Source organism: Ambystoma mexicanum, chromosome 2q (assembly GCF_040938575.1).
Source record: "Ambystoma mexicanum isolate Mex_15411 chromosome 2q, UKY_AmexF1_1, whole genome shotgun sequence".
NCBI lineage: Eukaryota > Metazoa > Chordata > Amphibia > Caudata > Ambystomatidae > Ambystoma > Ambystoma mexicanum.
This window is the reverse complement of record NC_090924.1, coordinates 1361222226-1361241555: the sequence shown is the minus strand read 5'-3', so window position 1 is coordinate 1361241555 and position 19330 is coordinate 1361222226. Positions and strand designations below refer to the sequence as shown.

General features: G+C 45.7%; 1 protein-coding gene across 4 annotated transcripts in view; it reads left to right on the top strand.

Annotated features, from left to right (window-relative positions):
* Positions 1-19330, top strand: part of ABHD5 (abhydrolase domain containing 5, lysophosphatidic acid acyltransferase) — a 349392-nt gene that overhangs the window by 246613 nt on the left and 83449 nt on the right. For all 4 annotated transcript variants that reach the window (XM_069648832.1, XM_069648830.1, XM_069648834.1 and 1 more), the window contains one exon: positions 6278-6464. In XM_069648832.1, coding sequence (XP_069504933.1) covers positions 6278-6464 — 187 coding nt within the window. The remainder of the gene's footprint in view (positions 1-6277; positions 6465-19330) is intronic.

Below are 19330 nucleotides of genomic sequence, written 5' to 3'. Positions count from 1 at the left end.
ACTGCTATGTATTCTTTATTCATGAGCATGTAAATCCATGCCAGACCCCATGCTGGAGAAGGAACAAGTTACTTACCTGTAACTGTTGTTCTCCAGCATGGGTCTGGCATGGATTCACATGCGAACCCTCCCGCCTACCCCTCTGCGGCTCTTCACTTGGTCATACTGCCACTTCACGTGCTTCCAAAAATCTGAAGATGGCTGCCAGAGGCGGTGCTCCACGTGCTTCCAAAAATCTGAAGATGGCTGCCAGAGGCGGTGCTTAGGTAGAGGGCAGTCATTGGCTGTGGTCAGTATGACGCAGAGACCAGTGATTGGTTATTACTACGAAAGACAGATCAGAAACTAAACTGATACTGGTTTTTTCTTTACCGAGGATTCCCAGCCTGACGACAGGGAATATTCATGAGCATGTGAATCCATGCCAGACCCATGCTGGAGAACAACAGTTACAGGTAAGTAACTTGTTCCAAGGCTAACATCTGATGGAGAATCAACTGAGTTTATATGTTCGCCCCTTTTTTCATAAATAGAGTGAGTGTCATCGAAACTGTAGACAACGTACAGTTGAAGTGAACGTGTCTAATAGAAGCTGATAAAGAAAAATCGAAGAAGTGGATTGCAATCAAACACTTTTATAAAGAATTTGGGTGAGTAGGCTGGCACGGCGAGAGCAATGATGTTTTCTAAAGACTGAGATGTGTACTTGCTGAGTATCATTTGTGTACTCAACCATAGTGTAGTTACTTACAAACTATAGAAATGGGAAACAAAAATCCCGGTTTATTTTTGTATTGTATACCTGAAGGTACAAAGTGAAGTGGGGCATGAAAGCCAGTAACAGAGCTACATGGATGACGACATACTGAAGTCCTTAAGATGGAACAGAAAGAAAGAGCATTTCATAGTAAAAGCTATGACTATATGTGCTATGCCTAAAACGAGTGGTAACAAACAACAATGTACCCCTGAAGAAACTCCAGGATTAAAGTTCTTAATTAGTGAGAATGCAGGAGTGAATAGATCCTCTTAATTAAGGTGTTGCTTATGAAGAAGAAATACCAGGTTTTGAAAAGTGATTGGTCTTCTGATAAAGGAATCTTTTTCCATTGACTTTCCAATTTGATGTATGAAGTAACAGACTTTTTGGGTTACCAAGTAGAAGTGTGAACACTGTAACTGTTGTCCTAAGAGTGAGAAAACTTTTTTATTTGGAACTAAGAAAGTCACGTTGCCAAGTGAAGGACATTGGATGCTAAGAACGGTGTATTCCCCCTTCAATAGAACTTGGCGAATGAAAATAACTTTTTCTGAAATAGAACTTGATTTGAAATATCCTGAACTGATTCAGGGGAAGTGATCCAACCCGGGTCACTAGGATTATTATTTTCTTTATATTTGAAAATGTTATTTTGCAAAGTTGAAACTCCAAACAATTCTGGTTTGATTTTGTTGTATGTATTAGTGTGAGGGACAGATGCCTTTGGACATTAGATAATTTTCCCTTCGCCTCAGTTTAAGTCGGGACATCCTGGTTAGGTTAGGGAAAGATAGGTGTTTGTCTCACCCTATATTATTTAATAAATGGCGACTTGTAAGAAAACTTCACCTATGTGTTTGTCTCCCTCGTGTGACTCCTCACAAAGACCTCAACCTCTGTCCAAAGCACTTACTGAGCCAGACTGACCCAGACAATCTTCCATCAGTGTGCAGAACAATGTTTTAAAATTATCTGAAGATGGTACCCGATTCCGAATCGCACTAAAATCAATGATAGATGATAATGGGCTGTATTGGCAGGCACATGGGTGCTGGCATGTACCTCCATGATAGAGTTGTGCAAAGTTATTGGCGAGACAATCTTTCATTTAGGGATATTACAGGAGTAGCATTGCCTTTAAACCCAAGGAATGCCTTCTAGGTGGCATGGTTTACCATATGTGGCACTCATCAAGGATGTGGGGGACACGCAATACATACTGTTTGCCATCCTTTTTCCCCCCCTCTTCTCCTCCCCATATCCCTCTCCCCCTGTAAAGACTTCTGTGTCTCTACCATACCATATAGAGGGCAGAACACCCCAGCCAAGGCTCTCAATTTGGTAGAAATGGACGAGCAGCCAGAATTAAGCTTTCAGGAGGTGATGCAGGCTGGTTCTTAAGTGTAGTGTTTTCCTCAAGCCCCACACTGTAAAATTATAACACAGCTTCTTTATATAAAATAAGGTTTCTACCAAAAATATGTACATATAAGTAATAACACTTTGTACTTGGAAATACTTATTCAAAGAATGGCAACTATACACTCCATTTGGTACCCCACAATACTTACATTCAGTAATAGATGCACTAACTGCAGACAGTTTTAAATAGGCATGTGAATTCTTCGGTGAGTTGCATCGGCATAGAATAGGGAAGAAAGGCAGGTTAGTTGTTAACAGTGGCAGAATGCTTTCTTTAGACTCCAAATACAATTCTGTGTGAAGACCCCTCCGCCGCCCCCAACCTGTAAGGGAAAAGTTAGGGAGTAACTTACTTTGTCTTTTCTAGTCCAATAATGTTCAATAAACGTCTGCTTTCTTTCAAAAGGTTCTACTACCCAAAAGTACCTGAGGCCACAGGAGAACAGGATCAAAAACTAATCTGGGACTCCTGGACGACTCCTGAGGCTATAAGATGCTCTTCCTCTTCACATGACCTTTGGTGCCTTGGCAGGCGAAGTGGCAGAGTTCCTTGGTTTCACTCGGCGATTCCCTCCGAGGATGGACCCTCTTTAAAGAAGGAGCCACTAGGATGCGGACTCCATCCAAAAAATGGAACCAAAGTCTTTCTAAAGTGCAGCAGTTTTACTCTTTGCGGTGCTCTCCTTTTGGTCGACGATATCTCTGACTGTACATGTACTGTGAAGATGAAACTTGCTGCGGGCTCCTTACAGGCTTGGCAGATAAGAGGAAGCCCTATGGGACCCTTTGACTTCTGGCGGCGACGGTTGCATAAGTCACTTTTGGTGTCTGGTTTCGGAATATTGCGGTTTTCCGACTTTCGTTGTTGCAGCTGCAGCACAGACCTCTGGATGGCTCCTGGTGACTTGGACCCGGCAAATTGTAAGTAAGAAGTTTCCAACTTTGCACTTCAACAAAAAGCTTCCTTTTTACATGATTAATGAAGAACATCTTTTTTCCTTTTTTCTTTTGGGGTTCTAGCTGCTTTCAACTACAGCTGTGCACCAGTGTGTGTACCTTTTCCCCCAATCACACATCGAAGTTGCTGTTGCCACTTACTCCAACTGACTCTTTCATAGTTGGCCAATTCATTTTTGACTTACCACTTATTATCCAGAGCCTGATACCCTATCTAGTTAAGTAGTTCTGAACTTTTTCTCTCTCTCTTTTTTGCCTTCTGTGCAGAATTTGATTATCTTAGGGTGGGTGACGTTTCTGCACCTTTACTCGCGTGGTTTTGACTCATGACACTTTGGCATCTGCCAGGTTCTCTTATGCACGGCATACTCTTTCTTGCTAGATCTTTTCACTGCCCACACTGTATGATGGGTCTATACATTCTTTGGGACTACCCTCTGGTTACCCTCTCTGGCCTTGATAACCTAGCTTGACTGAATTTAAATAATTCATAGTGCTACATGAAACTATGATACCTGTATACCCTTCAAAATGTCCATTTGTTATATTCCCTCTAGGGGCTGAACAGAGAAATCCTTTACCTGATGAAGGTGGTACACCATTCTAATTCCACCGTAACGCCCACTGTGCCAAACTCCCGCTTGGGTACCTTTTTGTACTATTAGAACAATAGCGTTGCCCCACCACTCTTCAACTAACTCAGGGAAGCGGAGGGCATAATTATAAGTTGTACTTACAAGTTTAAACATTTCTTTAGACACAGGAACACCCTTTTTGTGTTGGACTCGAGTGGGCCTCGTACCTTCACCAAGTTTGGACCCCGGGTTTCCCACCACCAGAAGCTAACAGATATCCCACCAATGGACCTTCATCTGCACTCGTCGTGACTGGACTCTCTCAGGCGGGAAAAAGTGGTCAGTGATGATGGCAAGGATGTCCCTTTAAATGTTCCTAGGCAGTTTGGAACTTTCACAGTTCCGGGTCTCCAGCAGCACTATGCCACGGTACCCCCTCTTCTGGGCTGCAAACAGCAACGGCTTCCAGCGGTCACGAACCGCTCCTCCAGACCCTGGGTGACACCATTGGACTTCAACACAATGTCTGGGCACATCTTCAGGACTCGCAACGACCCCTTCTCTGGACGGCAGGCAGATGGTCCCTTGTAGCTCGGGGAAGAGGTCTCCTTTGCAGGTCCCCTCTGGATCAGTCCTGCGAAGAACATGGCAGCTTTTGGATTACACAAAGAAATCCAGCAGCAGACTTCTCCATCTGGGCTTCAAGGAACAGCTTCTTCTTGCTTCAGCTTAGACTTCAGCTACTGAACAAATAGGTAAGTGAGAGGTCCCCAGATATACACATCTGGTCCCCATTCACTCTGGCTGAGCCAGGCTCAGTCAACTAATCACGCAGAAGGGCGTTCATGCACGCAGCCCATCGAGCTCACAGGCTTTCAGGCCATTTATTTCTCCCAGACACCCATAACAAAGTATGCACTCTACACTGCATTCATTTTAGTTTGTCAGGGCTGTCTCATTCATTGTGTCGCACACAGAAACCAGATACCCATAACACAGAATGTGAGTTCACTTCAGACTCCATTCATACAGGTCCCCCATCTAGGGTGTACCCACAACACACAGTTCCTGAGACGACTCCGGTCAGTCTGACAGGAGGCATCCCCAAAGCCATATATGGTATTTCCACCCAACAGCCACTCAGGAGGAAGCAAACAGAGAGCGGGCTTCCCAGGACTTTGTGAAACAAGGTAAAAGGCTATAAAAACAGAGTCCAGAGGGGCAATCTCGTCTTCTATCTGGAATCCATTGATTCCTATAGCAGGGCCTAGGTGTTGCAAAATGGAAGACACTGAGCCAGCATGTAGCTGCTACCAGCCCATGCTCTGTGGGCAACACATAGGTGCCCTAAAACACACATAAAGGGTACAACGGTATCCCATGGGTGGTGTTCACCAAAAGGAAAACATGAAGAGCTGCACTGCCAGATTGTCCAGGCTGGAGTTCAGTGGCAGAAAACATAGAGAACCTACACAGAGAAGTGGTAGGACAAGGACTAGGATGCCCTGCCTCTCCATAAGGCATTTCCAGCATCACCCTCTCCCCTACACCCTTATCCCCACACAAGGTCTGCTTTTCACAAAGGGCAGGCATACTGAGTGGGAAAATGAGGCACACCAGAAAGCTGATAAAAAATGAGATTAAAAGCTTTACCCCCACACACAATCTTCATTAGAAAAAGGAAGAAAACCTCACAATATGAGTAAACTTGAAAACACAATATTTAATTCAGTGTACATTTGAAATATAGCTTAAGCTATAACAGGCTAGAGCAGTGTCCAACGATCCTTGTTTATAGAACTGAATAATCAACTGAGGACTTAACCACATTGCATCATGGGATACCATTGGTTGCTCGCAGCTTTTAAAGTGGTAGCTACCTGTTTTATCTTTACATTGTCTATCTGCAGCATAGACGGAGCGGTTCATGTTGCAAAAGCAGCCACACTATCTTGCAGTAGAATACAAAAAAAAATGTAAGACCATATAATCCGGTTTGTTTTTAAAGTAAGTATACACATCTTGTATGTTACAAAATACAACCAAAGGTGCGGCTATTTAAGATTTGTGTGACTATTAAAGGAATACTGACCAGGATGGACAACTAAGTATACAAGTAGGTACCTTTTCTACTTTTCGCACTTTAGAACCACATGTTGTTGGTTTATTTTGTGTTGATAACCATAGGCATATGGATTGGTTTTTGTACTTAAATTCACATTTGCATATTGCTGTTTGTTTGGCTTCATTTACCATTGCACTGAGTAGTCTGACTTTGCTATTTGCTTAAATGTGGATACAAGTTTGCCAATTCTCTGTGCAGGTTTTTTGCAAGGACAAAACGGCACATGCTAGAAAAGCAAACTGGTAGTTGAGACAGTCAATCCTCTACTAATAGATTGCTCTGGGAATGCAATGCTTAACGCTGATCCTGGTGAACAAGTCCTTGCTATAGAATCCAATCATCCAAAAATGTTTTGAATCATTGTGAGACTATGTTGAACATTACTTGGCTTCTGTGAACCTTTCATGAAATCTGATTTCAATGCTTTTCATAATGCAGTGGAGAGACAGCCTTTCGGAACATGACTGTCCCGCATGGCTGGGCGCAGAGACCAATGCAGCAACGAATCCACAAAATGGATGCCAACATACCCATCACTGTGATCTATGGGGCACGATCGTGTATAGATGGAAATTCTGGAAGCTCCATTCAGTCCTTCCGGCCAAATTGTTCTGTGGAAACTATAGTAAGTTCATCATTCTACTTCACTCATTGCCGTTTACTCATTTTCCATTGGTAGCCTGAGGACTTCTGCAATATTTGCTCTGTATTGGTTGAGATGCATTACAGGAACAAAAATGGTTTCCTAAAGAAATGGTGACAGTGAAACAACACTTCCTGACTGCATCCTCTGCCTAAACTATGTATTTTATTCTGTCACTACTTATAACAGCCAACAGAATAATGTTTTCCAATTGTTGTGAGCTAATAATTGGGGGTGGACGGGGTGGTATTTGTATTTTCTTTATAAGAGGTTGTTTGGGCAGTTTTCGAAGGACGGAACAGTGATATCATGGGCAAGGGGCAGTTCAATCCGTTGGTGCTGGTTGGGGCAGAGGTGCTTTTCGGAAATCAGAGGTGCACCCAACGTAGCTCCTTTACTTTGTTGGCAAGGGGAGTGGTGTAAATGACCCGAAATGGACCATTATACCTGGGCTGATTCCATCGGTGAACAAACTGTCTAACATAAATTAAATCACCAGGGAAGAGCTGCAGAGTGGGTGATGCTACAGTTGTCTCCTTCAGCGCCAGTTGCTTCTTCTGTCCAGGGAGATTTATAGGGCTGTGTGCGTAATCTGAATACTCCAAGTGGCAGACAGTGTACCCAATTCTTTTTTTAACCTAGTGCACATTTTCAACAGCTTACTTTTAAGCAGACAGTTTATCCTCTCTACCAGCACATTGACCTTTGGCTGGTAAATTGTGCACATCCGATGCCTAATGCCCCGTAATGTCAAAATCTCTTTGAAGAGGTCATTGAAAAAGTGTTGCCGTTATCTGACCTCAATACATTGCAGACAACCCATCGAGGGAAAACTTCCTGCACCAAATATTTAGCAGCGCATCAGGATGTGCACAAGGCCCTGCCAACACCCTTCGCGAATATGACAGAAAGCCACAATAAGTTAACAAGATCCTTTACACCTCTTGCACATGTCCGCATAATCAATGTGGAGTTTGCGGAACGGCCGAGTAGGGCAGGGTTTCTCTGATAGTCCTGAGTGTGAAACATATGTTGTATGTTTGGCAGGTAGTGCAATGTGTGGTCATGTTAGTCAATTTGTCCTGTAGATTTGGGGGATGAACCAATCTTCCTGAATGTCTGCTGCTATGGAGTGTTTGGAAACGTGAGATGGATGATGTAACTGGTCGAATGCTAATAATGACTCCTGGAGCATCACCGCTTTCACCGATACCTCCTATCTCCAAATGAGATCCGTTGGAAACTGTTTACACTCCTTCTTCACCCAAAGCTCTTTCTCTTCCTGCGGGCCCTCTCCTGTAACTCGATCAGTTGGGCAATTGTTAGGGCATTATATGAGGCAGGTAGCTGTTCTGCTTTGTGTGTCAGTACGGGATACTCAGCCACTTGTTATACTGGGAGGTATGCTGAAGTTTTCGCTGCTGCACCATTACTGAGCGAGACCTCGTCTGTGCTATTTGTATGGGCGGTGCATTTCACGACCGCCACTATAGATGTCTGGGGAAGTGCATGGATGAGCTTGTCCAGTAATGCAACGTGCTGCATGGGGGATCCGTCCGCCCTTCTAAATCCCCTTCTCTTCCACTGTGTAAGTGTAAGACCTGCATGTAGTGGTAGAGATGTATGCTGAGTCGGAGTAAATGGTCACGTGACACCCTTGGGACGCTTGTAGCAATTGAAAAAGCGCCATGAGCTTGGCTGCTTGAGCCAAAAAATGTGTTGGCAATCTCTTCTGCACTAGGGTCTCGTATTCCCCATCAGCGAAGCGGACCACTGCCGCACCAGTGTGCCGTAATCCTGTGTCCTGGTCAATTGTCGCTGACCCGGCAACGAAGAGGACCTCCCCACCCATCAAGTGGTCTGTCATATGCTTTTGGGAGATCATCTTCCTCACCCTCAAAAGTCAGTCATGGTTGGCCAAGTCTTTGTCAGAGTACAGTATGGTCAGGAAAGTGGCAGGGTACACCGGTCATACACGGGTATGGGGACTGGATAAAATGATCTTGTATGCAGATGCTCGCTGTGTTGTCATTGGGGATTTGGAGAGCTCTAAAATGGCAAAAACTGTGTGTTCAACATACAAAATCACAGAGCTCCCCATAACAATGGTCAAGCTTTTTTCAACGGCAAGTGCTTGCTCACAGGCGAAATGCCCCTCCAATACTGAATCTAGTATACCACTGTAATAGGCCAATGGCTTGTGGCCCATGGAGCTTCTCTGCGCCAGTACTGCAGTACTGCATTAGAATAGGCAATTAGGTAGAATTCTTGTGTGTGGTTTGGGGTTGCTAACACAAGTGCAGTCGAAACTTCTACCTTGAGGGCATTGAAATGTGCACACATCTCTTCTGTCCATATTAGTTTGCTGTCGCCTTTCAGAGCTTCCTTAAGACCCTGCAACAGCCGTCTGTAAGCTGCGTGATCAAGTGTCCATGCCCTACAGTAATTATAGTGTCCCAAGTATTTTTGCATGTCCTTTACTGTGTTAGGCTGTGAGGTGGTGCGCACAGACGCTGTGCGGTCTGGAATTATTCTTTAGCCATTGACAGAAATGAATGGACCCAAGTAGAGCGTAGAGCACTTCTTGGAGGCAATACTGTAGCTTAGCTTTGTCCACCTTGTATCCCTTATGGCCAAAAGCTTCAGAAGTGCTATGGAGTCCTGCCTGCACTGGTGCTCGCTGACACTACACAGTAGTAAGTCGGCAACATATTGAATGATGGTACTAGACACATGAATATTATCTAAATCAGTGTGCAGTGTTCTGTTGAAAATGCTGGGGGATTCACAGTACCCTTGAGGCAATATCATGTGTGCAAAGCGCGTTCCTCCCCCTTTCAGCCCCCCCATGTGCAAACGCAGTGAGGTACTGTGAGTCGCGGTGCAGAGGGACAATCAAGAAGGCATTTTTAAGATCTCTACAGTAAAGTGGGTCGCCTCTTTGGGGATGTTGCAAAGTATTGTTGCGGGGTTCGGGACCACTGGACATTTTGTCTGTACTATGTTATTAAGGGGCGCAAATCCTGAATCCATTCTCCAACTCCTCCCCTCCCCCATCCCCCTTGCTTTCCTTATTGGATAGATTGCTGTTACATGGGTAAGTAGATGGTGTGATTATCCCCTGATTGAGTAGGGCAATAATAAATGTCCCTTATCCCTTTTTCCACTTCTCTCGACTGTCGACCTGTGGTAACACCGCTCCTGGCTTAAGTGTTATATGAACCGGCGCCACCCCTTGCAAGAGCCCAACATTGTGCGCATTTGTCTCCCACAGTCTGAGGGACCTGTTCTAGATCGGTGTCAGTGAAGGGGAGTGGAGCTACAAGAGCCATCAATGGACACTGCACTTTCCGATACTGCGCCATAATGTCACAGGGGATAGAAATTGCTAGTACAATCTTGCCATTGTCTTGTTTGTCTTCAAACAAGTCTGCATCTGTCACTTCCTTCAGGAGCATTGTAGGGTCAATACACAACACTGTGTGCCACTCGCATCCATCCGAGTTTGTTCCAATGACAACAGTCCATTTTGGTGAAACCACCAGACACTGCAAATCTATGGACAATATTGTTCCCGCCACCAGTTCAGGGTACACCACAGGTTGAAAAATTAAGTCCAACGGCACTTGCCAACAAGCTTTACCAATTTGGGGCAATGCTTCGAGAAGCACAGTTATGCCATACTTTAACAAATCAGGGTCCACGTGGACACCTCAAATTAAAGCCTCAGCTCCCCTTGCATGTATTATGACCATCGCTTTTATGACGCACTGGCCCGCAATGGTGCACACTAACCCTCCATCTGTGAAAGAAACTGTCATATTCAATTTGTTCAACAGGTCTTGCCCCGACATATTTATCGGGGAACTCTCTGAATGTAATCGTGGTGCATGCACCACTTTGCCTCCAATTTTGATGTAAAGTTCTTTTGTATAGGGAACCATGGTGACGGCCCCAGAGAAGTCCTGTGTGTCAGTTACACTTGATAGCGGGAAGTTGCCCTCACTGATCCATGATTTACTGGCACCTGCGTCGACCATGAAGATGAATGGCTTGTTACCTATCTCGCGCCCACCAAGGGTTCTGCGTCAGGGTGGACTGTCATGGATAGGACTGGGCACGCAAGAGTTATATCGGCTGTCCTAGTCAGGGTATGTGTTGGTACCGGGGAACGTGAAGTGGTTGTTTCTCACCACGCTCAACCCTTAGTAGGCTACGACAGTCCCGTTTGGCACTGCGCCGATTGTTGGCATGCCATTCCCATACATGGCATTCTTTTGGGGGGTCAGTGGTTGTCATTTTTGGGTGTTGTACGTGCGCTTCTGGGCTTCATGGTGGTGGTAGTTGGCTGTAGCCCTGCAAGGAGGACTTCTCCCTTTGAGTTGGTGGGACCAATAAACTCCCAAGTAAAGCACCTGGACACCCATCTCGGAGCTGGTTGAATTTCCTCAGCGTTGCTGCAGGAAACCTTAGAGCCAGGGAGATGGACACCAGATTATGTGCGTTACTTGTAAGCTGTCCTAAAGCTTTTGAAAGATCCTCTGGACTCCCATGAAGCAAGCCTGACCAAGCCTTAACCCAGCTCAGTTGAGTGCAGGACCTCAGATGTGAGGAAAGTCCACCTTGACAGCCAGGAACCGTGCTTATTGCTATTTGCTGTACCGCAAGGAGCTGAAACGCGAAACAGCCACTGAAAGTAAAGTTTGCCAGTTGCCAGCTTTTACGGTGCAAATACAGTGCAGGAGTCCCCCGACGTCCTCCCTCTTGTCCCCACGACTGAGGCCCATCAACAGTGAGATCTGCACAGGAACAGAATGTAACTTCTGCAACTCGCAACTCTAATCAGCTAGTGGCCCTACATTTGATTCTTCTTTTTATCAAAGACTCCTAAGAACTTGTGCGTAGACTTTTCCATTTGCTTACCTGAAGTGCTGCATCCTATACAAAGACTTTTGCACATTGACTTTGGCTTAGCCAATTCAATTGAATGACTCTTCTCTTGCTATCTGAAAGTATTTTCCCTGCTTAAGAATATTTGTATTTTCTTGTGTTCTAATAAGCTTTACCTTTTACAAACTATTCAGAGTATTCTGTATGCCAACAGTAAGGTATTATTGTATGCCAACAGTAAGGTATTATTGTCCCCAGCACCCTTGTTACTGATGTTACCTGTGGGTGTAGGTTGCGTCTGTGGGGCATCCCAAAAGGGCCTTGTCTGATCCAAAAACTCAGTCTACAGTATTGAAGTATATTTGTGTGTTACTATTCTATTGCTCCCTTCTGAAGAAGGCTTTATAACAGACTGATAAATACATTGTTTATGCAAGACACCTTAAGTGTAAGAGTTTGTTTGAATAACTGTAACTGTGAATCTTTGTGTAACTCCACTACAGCTCACATTTCCCCTTTTGAGATCAGCCTGGCTGCTCAACATGCTATGAAAACTGTAGTACAATCTTATACCAAAGTTTGGGTTGCCTATACCCGTGGTCATAGTTGTTTGTAGTGTTCCCAGAGGGTACTGCATTCAAACTTTGCCTAACACTATTACGGTAAGTAATGCAGGACTTCCGATGCTTGTGAATCAGCTTAGAATGGCAGGCTGTGCATAGAACAGCGAGCAGTACCCAGAGTTGGTGGTGGGATATGAGAAGGAACAGTAGTACAGAGATGTCTTAGTACCACTTATCCCACCTGAGAATCGGCCAGAGTGTGTGTCTAGGCAGTAGTGTTTTGTAAAGGTGTGTACAGAACACCAGGTTGCTGCTTTGTAAATGGACTCGAGAGGAACATTTGCAATGAATGCTATGGAAGCCCCAGTGCCCCAAGTAGTGTGTGCTCTAGGCTTGAAGGGCAGAGCTCTCTTGGCAAGAGGGTAGCAGAGTGTGATGCAGTTTACAATCCACTTTGAGGTGGCTGATTTAGAGACAGGGTCCCCTTCTCTACCAGCCGCCACAGAAACTAAAAACTGGTTTGTTTTCCTTAGTGGTTTAGTCTTTTCCAAATAATATGACTGCCCTGCGCGCATCCAGTGTATGTAGGCTTCTTTCTGCCACGTTAGAGGGGTTCTGGAAGAATGTGGGTAGTTCCATTGGTTGGTTCACATGGAACTTTGAAATGAATTTGGGCGCAAACCATGGGTGAGTGCGCAGAACCACTGGGTCTTTGTGAATTGTGACAAATGGGTCTTGAACTGAAAGGGCCTGTAGTTCACTAACTTCTTATTGAAGTGGATGTCACTAGGAAGGCGGTCTTGGATGTGAGCGCTTTAAGGCTAGCCTTATGCATAGGTTCAAAGGGAGATCCCACTAGTCTAGTCTAGTTAATACCACATTTAGATCCCATCCGGGAGCTGGGTTTGAAAAAGGGGATGTTGTATTTTAACCCCTTCCATGAAAGCCTTGATTACTGGGATCTTCCACCACGACACCTTCTTATGGGACGTGGTATATGCAGAAAGTGCATCTAGGAGGACCTTCAGGGAATTCAAAACCAGATGCGAATCCAGTAGGTGAGTCAGGTATAATACAATGTGTTGGTGAGCAGTCTATGGGATTGATGCTCTTGGAATTGCACCAGATAATGAAGCATTTCCATGTATTGGAGTAGCAATCTCTGATGTTAGGCTTTCTTGCTTCTCTCAGTATGTCCATGCATCTCTGAGGAAGTTGGAGGTGCCCGAACTCTGACTTCAGGAGCCAAGAGAGCTTGCAGGCATGGATGGAGTGTTTCTCCTCTGTCCTGTGATAGCATGTTGTATGGGCAAGGTAGTTTTTTTCGGAGGGGAGATTGACATCGCCATCAGATGCGAGAACCAGGGTTGGCGGGCCCACACCGGGGCCATCAGAATCATTGTGACTGGTTCCTGGTGCCTCTTGTGCACTAACTTGTTGAGTAGGAGAGTCAGGGTGGGGGCGTTGAGGGAAAGCGTAAACAAATTTCCCTGACCATGTTGTCCAGGGACCGTTCTCCTTGGAGCGGGTGCGAGGGTACCTGGAGGCGTAATCTGGGCATTGAGTTCTACAGAGTTGCAAACACTACCCCCATTCTACAAAAACATTGTAGACGATGTCTTCGTGTAGTCGCTGTCCATACTCTGTGGGGAGTGGGAAGTCTGTGCTGAGTAAGTCAGCCAGAAGATAGGTTGGTTGAACGCCTATTGAAACCTAAATCTAAGGATGGGAGCAAGCTACGACCATCAAAAAATAATGCAGTCTTAGTTGGAGTCTGTAAAAATTAAAGGGCCTATATTAATAAACGTATTGCCAATCCTTCTAAATACAAAATGGTGTGGGACAATAGTGCATGCAAAAGGAAAATTGTTGAAGAAATAATAGGTCAGGATAGTTGAGCAGTTTGCTTCCCTTCGCCACGTTTTCAGCCCTGGGGAAGGCGGCACGTTTGAGCTTCGCACACACTCTGGCTTCTCTGCCATGAGGATACAGTTCAAAGCATAGGTATCGAGGCCTTTTGCCAAAGCCTCCTTTCCATGAACAGTCTCTTATTGCAAAGAGCCTTTCGTAACAAATAGGCACCAAAGTTCCTTTCTTATCAGGATTTTCACATGTACAAGTTCTCCCTTCCAGTATTCATCATGGATCTCTCTCCTTCAGGCTTGGACCCCTTTTTACCACAATGTTCACAACTGGTCTCCCTCATTCGGGCTCGGACCATGTAATCTCACGTTCTACGTTTTCCTCTTGACATCAAAATCGAAGACTTTCAAATGTACAATGGGTTTTGCTTAAACCGTTGCAGAACCACTGCAATTCACTTCACCAAATTTTCTTATCAATCTTCTACTTTCGGTTCTGCCATTTCTTGGCGGGATACATTAGAGACCTTTGATTGAGGACATTCACGGTGCCGGCCCACTCTGTCAACGATATCTTATCTTTCCTTCTCAAGTTCAAACATTCATCAGCAGTTTAGCTTTACTCGCGTCTTTCATCACATGCGTTTAAGAATGTTCATTCCTGCGCTCAGTATACAATGTTGCCGCTTGCAACCTTGACTTCAACACAGACCGGTCTTGTATCGGTCTCCCTAACTCACCGGCTGTGTTGATCTCTTTGGCGCCACTTTGTTCTTGGAGCCAACGATGATACCACAGTGGCTGCTCCTCCTCCCCCCCTTGGTCAGTTACGTGGGAGGGCCTCCGGTATCTCCGACACAAAATGCAGGATTCTTCAGTCTGGTTTCCCGGCCTTATGCTTTGACTCAGTTTCTCAAAAATAGGTTTCCTGCCTGAAAATGTCAAGGGTATTTTCCTCCTTACGGAACCCTTCTTGGTTTGCTGTCTTTCTCCCCTCGTTCAGCTGCCAACTCAAAACGTCTGTTCCTTTGTGTGCTTTGACTCGCTCAGTGCTTTTGTGCTCCGCCTTTTATCCATGTGGGGAAGCCTATTGGAAGTCAGGTGTGGGTGATAGTCGGTAATTGCCTGACCTCGGATGCATGTCTGTTTTTTCCCAGAGCTGGTTGTCCGTGTGAAATTGTTTGAGAAACGAAAGGGGTGGGGGCTAAGGTTTGCAAGTACCCTACTGGGTAGGATGGTGTAAAGTTGTTCCGGGGGGGGGGCGTCTTGCCATCTGGTGTCCCACTCAACTCCCCAAGACACCTCACCAAGGTGGATCCTACCACACTGGTTAACCCCCAGGGTCTGGATCCAAAGCGGATGGCCGTGCCCTGGTCAGCTGAGAGAGAGATCAGTGGCGACTAGCGGGTGAGACACTGTCTGGTTTCTCACACCACCCCTAGCTTGTACCCACAACACACAGCCCCTGGGAAGGCTCCAGTCAGTCTGACAGGAGGCAGCCCCAGACCCATATGGTATTTCCACCCAACAGCCAGTCAGGAGGAAGGGACAGTCAGGGCTTCCCAGGACCTTGGTAAACAAGGTAAAAGGCAATAGAAACCAAGAGCCATCTTGCCTTCTATCTGGAATCCATTGATTTATATGGCAGGGCCTGGCTGTCCCAAAAAATGGAAAACACTCAGAGCCACTGCCAAGTCAGCATGTAGCTGCCACCAGCCCATAACCTGCTCTGTGGGCAACACACAGGTGCCCGAAGCCACACAAAAGTGTACCCCCACCCATGGTTGCGATAAGAGTATCCGATGGGGTGGTGTTCACCAAAAAGAAAACCATGAAAAGCTGCACTGCCAGAGGTTCAGGCTGGTCCTCTGTGGCAGAAAACACAGACAAAACACACACACGTGGTAAGAGACCGTGTCCCTCCATAAGGCATTTCCAGCATCACACCAACCCACCCATACCGCACCTCATCGAAAAATCCACCACCTCCAACTCTTTCTTCAACAAGACAGCATGATCCACCAACACATAGTCACCAATGCTACAACTGATGGTATACTACACATCCGCCTCACATCCGACCTCGGAAAAACACCACCACTACCGGGACAACTTGCAAGACATTCACTATGTAAGATATTACTGCCGCCCTAGCATCCCTCAAGGCCACATTGCACACTGATGACATCCTCCCTGCCTCCATACTAGAGACCCTTCCAACTCAAGCACTCCTCCCATTCCCGACAATCAAAAAAGCTTCCGAAGTCAAGACCCCTTCCCCTCGACCCTCAAGACTGGACAAATCCTCCCACTTCTCAAGAAACCAACACTGAGCGCTGAGTACCTCTGCAACTACCGCCCCACCAAACATCTTCCCTTCCTATGTAAGATCCTTGAGAAAGCACAAGCTACTCAACTCTTCCACACATAAAAACCACCACCCTTCTTCAGTCCTACTAATCTGGCTGAAGACCCAGATGTAGCACAGACACTGCTACCATGAAGTTGACTAACAATGCTCTTAAAATCCTCGATGATGGCCATCTGCACCTCCTGGTTCTCCTTGAACCTTGAGCAGCATTCCACATAGTAAACCACCAGATGCTCACCGACAAGCTATATTCTGCGCTGGGGATCAGCGAGAACCTCCACAGCTGGTTCAAATCCTACCTTGCTAATCGCCAACAGTTTGTACAAATGGTTTCCTTCAAATAACCAACTCTACCCATAACCTCTGCAGTCCCGCAAGGATCCATCCTCTCCCCTGTGATCTTCAATCTTTACATGCAACTGCTTGGTACCCTCCTCGCTCCACACAACATCCACATCCACCAATACGCAGATGATACGCAGCTTTACTTAAAGATATCCTCCATTGAAGACATCCACAGGCTCATGGCCTGCCTCGATTTGATCCAGTCGTGGATGTCTAGTGACTTCCTGAAGCTCGACCCCTAAGACTGAATTCCTACTGCTGACCAACATCATCGAACCCTCTGACATCTATACCTGGCTCTCTGCTTTGCACCTCAAGGACTTCACACCCCAGCTGTCCACCTGCGCAATGTCACTTGGGTTCAACAATGACAGACACCTCTCCTTCAAACAGCAGATGGCAAGTAAGGCACAAACTGCTTGCTACCAACTTTCTCCCCTGTATACAATCAAGCCCTGGATCCCTGAAAACAACTTCAGATCGGCTGTCCAAGCCTTGGTCCTCTCCCACCTGGATGGTTGTTAGGCAATGTTTGTATGCAGTACCCTCTGTGACCACTACACACAACTATGACTACAGGTGTAAGCAAAACCAACCTTTGGTATAAGTCTGTAACACACAGTTTTTGGTAGCGAGCTGAAAAGCCAGGCTTATCTCAAGAGGGAATGTGAGCTTGTAATGAGGTTACACAGAGGTCTATAATCACAAGTATTCAAATAGACTCTTCTACTCAAGGTTGCTTGGTAAAACGCCTATTAATTTATTACACAGTCAGAAAAAATTCACTAAAAGGAGGCAATCAATATCGCACAATAATATACTATAGTTCTAGACACTATCAGGTTCTGAGGCATTTAAACTACTTTGAAGGAGAAGCAAAATGGCATTCAGAGCATTTGAAGTGGGAGCAAAAAGTCATAAGTTAATAAAATGAATAATAGTTACTCTTAAACAGTGCAACTAGTTTGAGTTCACCAGAGGAGTATTTCCAATGCAATAGATAGGCCAAAGTCAACGGGCTAGAGTATTGTATACGTAAAATGGTTCTGGTAGTTAAACGGAAAAGCCACGGTTCTCAGAAGTAGTTCATAGAAGAAAGGTTTGTATGTCGGGTCACAAGCTGACTAGGCCTGCAAATTGCCACCGTTTCACGCACGTTCGCAGTGAGAGAGTTCTCTCAGTCGGGTTTTGACAGTACCTTAGTTTGAAGAAAAAGATGCAGCTGAAGACTTCTGTTCTTGGCAGTTCCTGCAGATTTTGCTGTTCCTGAGCCTAGGTCGTGGGGACAAGAGGAGGACGTCGGGACGCCTGCACTGCATGGGGACTGGGCACAAAGCTGGCAAACTGGCAAATCTTCAATTCCGGTAGCTGTCGTCAAGCATACAAACTGGAGTCCTTCTCCCTGGCTATTCGGTTTCCTGCAGCACTCTGAGGAAAATACAACCAGCTCCGAGAATGGTATCCAGGCGGCTTACGAGCTGATTGGTCCCGCCAATTCAAATGAAGATTTCGTCGTTGAAGGGCTTCTCTGTCGAGATGAACTTGGCGATTCGGACCTGCAGCAGGGCTTCACCGGGCAAACCAACGGTCCAGGAGTTGCAGCAGCCGTCCTCGTCCAACTTGTCTTCGGTTCTTTCGTTCCAGTGGTCGTCTCTGCTTTCCATTCCAAGAGACTCTCCTTTTAAACAGTTTTCTCCCGTTCATTCCAGCCTAGCTGCCATTCACCCAACAGGGTGGCTGTCCTTGCCGGACAGTCAGCTAGCCAATCACGCCAGAGTGCATTTGGGTCTCCTAGGAGACTAAGCACAGGGAGTTTCGGGCACCTCCCTCAGTTCCTGCCCACCCCAGACAATCAGGCGTCAGAGGCGGTCTTCAGTCCTGAAACCCGCCAAAAGCATACAAACAAAGGGACCAAATCTGGTTTGGCGCGCAGAGACAAACTCTAGAAGGACCTTTCCAAAACAAAATGGTGAAAAAAGAAGACCAGGACCTATTTAAGCAAAGGGGCTTAAGGCGATTTTTAGCTACCAGTGTTCACGTTTCGGGAAAAATCATGGTAGTTCATTGTAAAACCACTGCCACCAGCCATTTTGATAGGAAAGGGTAGCATTTAACTGCTACATGAGTTTCTAGGCACAGGGGATACTAGGTAACCCCTCCAGCACTCCATAGGAAGATGGTATGTGCTGGGTCTAGGAATTTAAAAAGACTCGTAAAGTCAATTTAACCTTACATTCACTGGGAAAGTTTATCCCAGAGAAGGTATTTAAACCTTTGGGAAGTTTAAAAAGATATCCCTGTGTTACTGCACTGAGGGTGCTGTGTTACACACATGAAAAGATGCCCATGGAGTGATCTTAAAACTCCATAATCAAAGAACACAAGAGTAAAACACAGATCAAAATACATGTGTGAAAAAAGGCACACACTCTTTCCAGGTAAACAAAATGAAGTCTTCAAAATCTAGCAAAGTTGCTGGGGGTCTCTAAGGTGAAGGGAATTGGCACATGTATGAGAATTCTCCCTAACAGGGACCAAATCGCGTAGGCAGATCTGTCCAGATGGAACGTCTGAAAGCGGGGTGGCCCTGAGTGCTGGACCAATATTTCTCTGGGAGAAAAAATTAATACACATTATAACAGGACATACCTTCTGTGTATGGCGAGCAGCATGATTGTTGTGCCAGCGTTTGTCCGTGGATCTAGGTTATGCTTGGTGCCAAATTTTTTGGACGGTGTCCTGGCAACCAGTACATTAGGCGCCGACTGCATCCTAGTACGTCACTTTGAGTCCTTGCCATGGTGATTTAGACGCTCA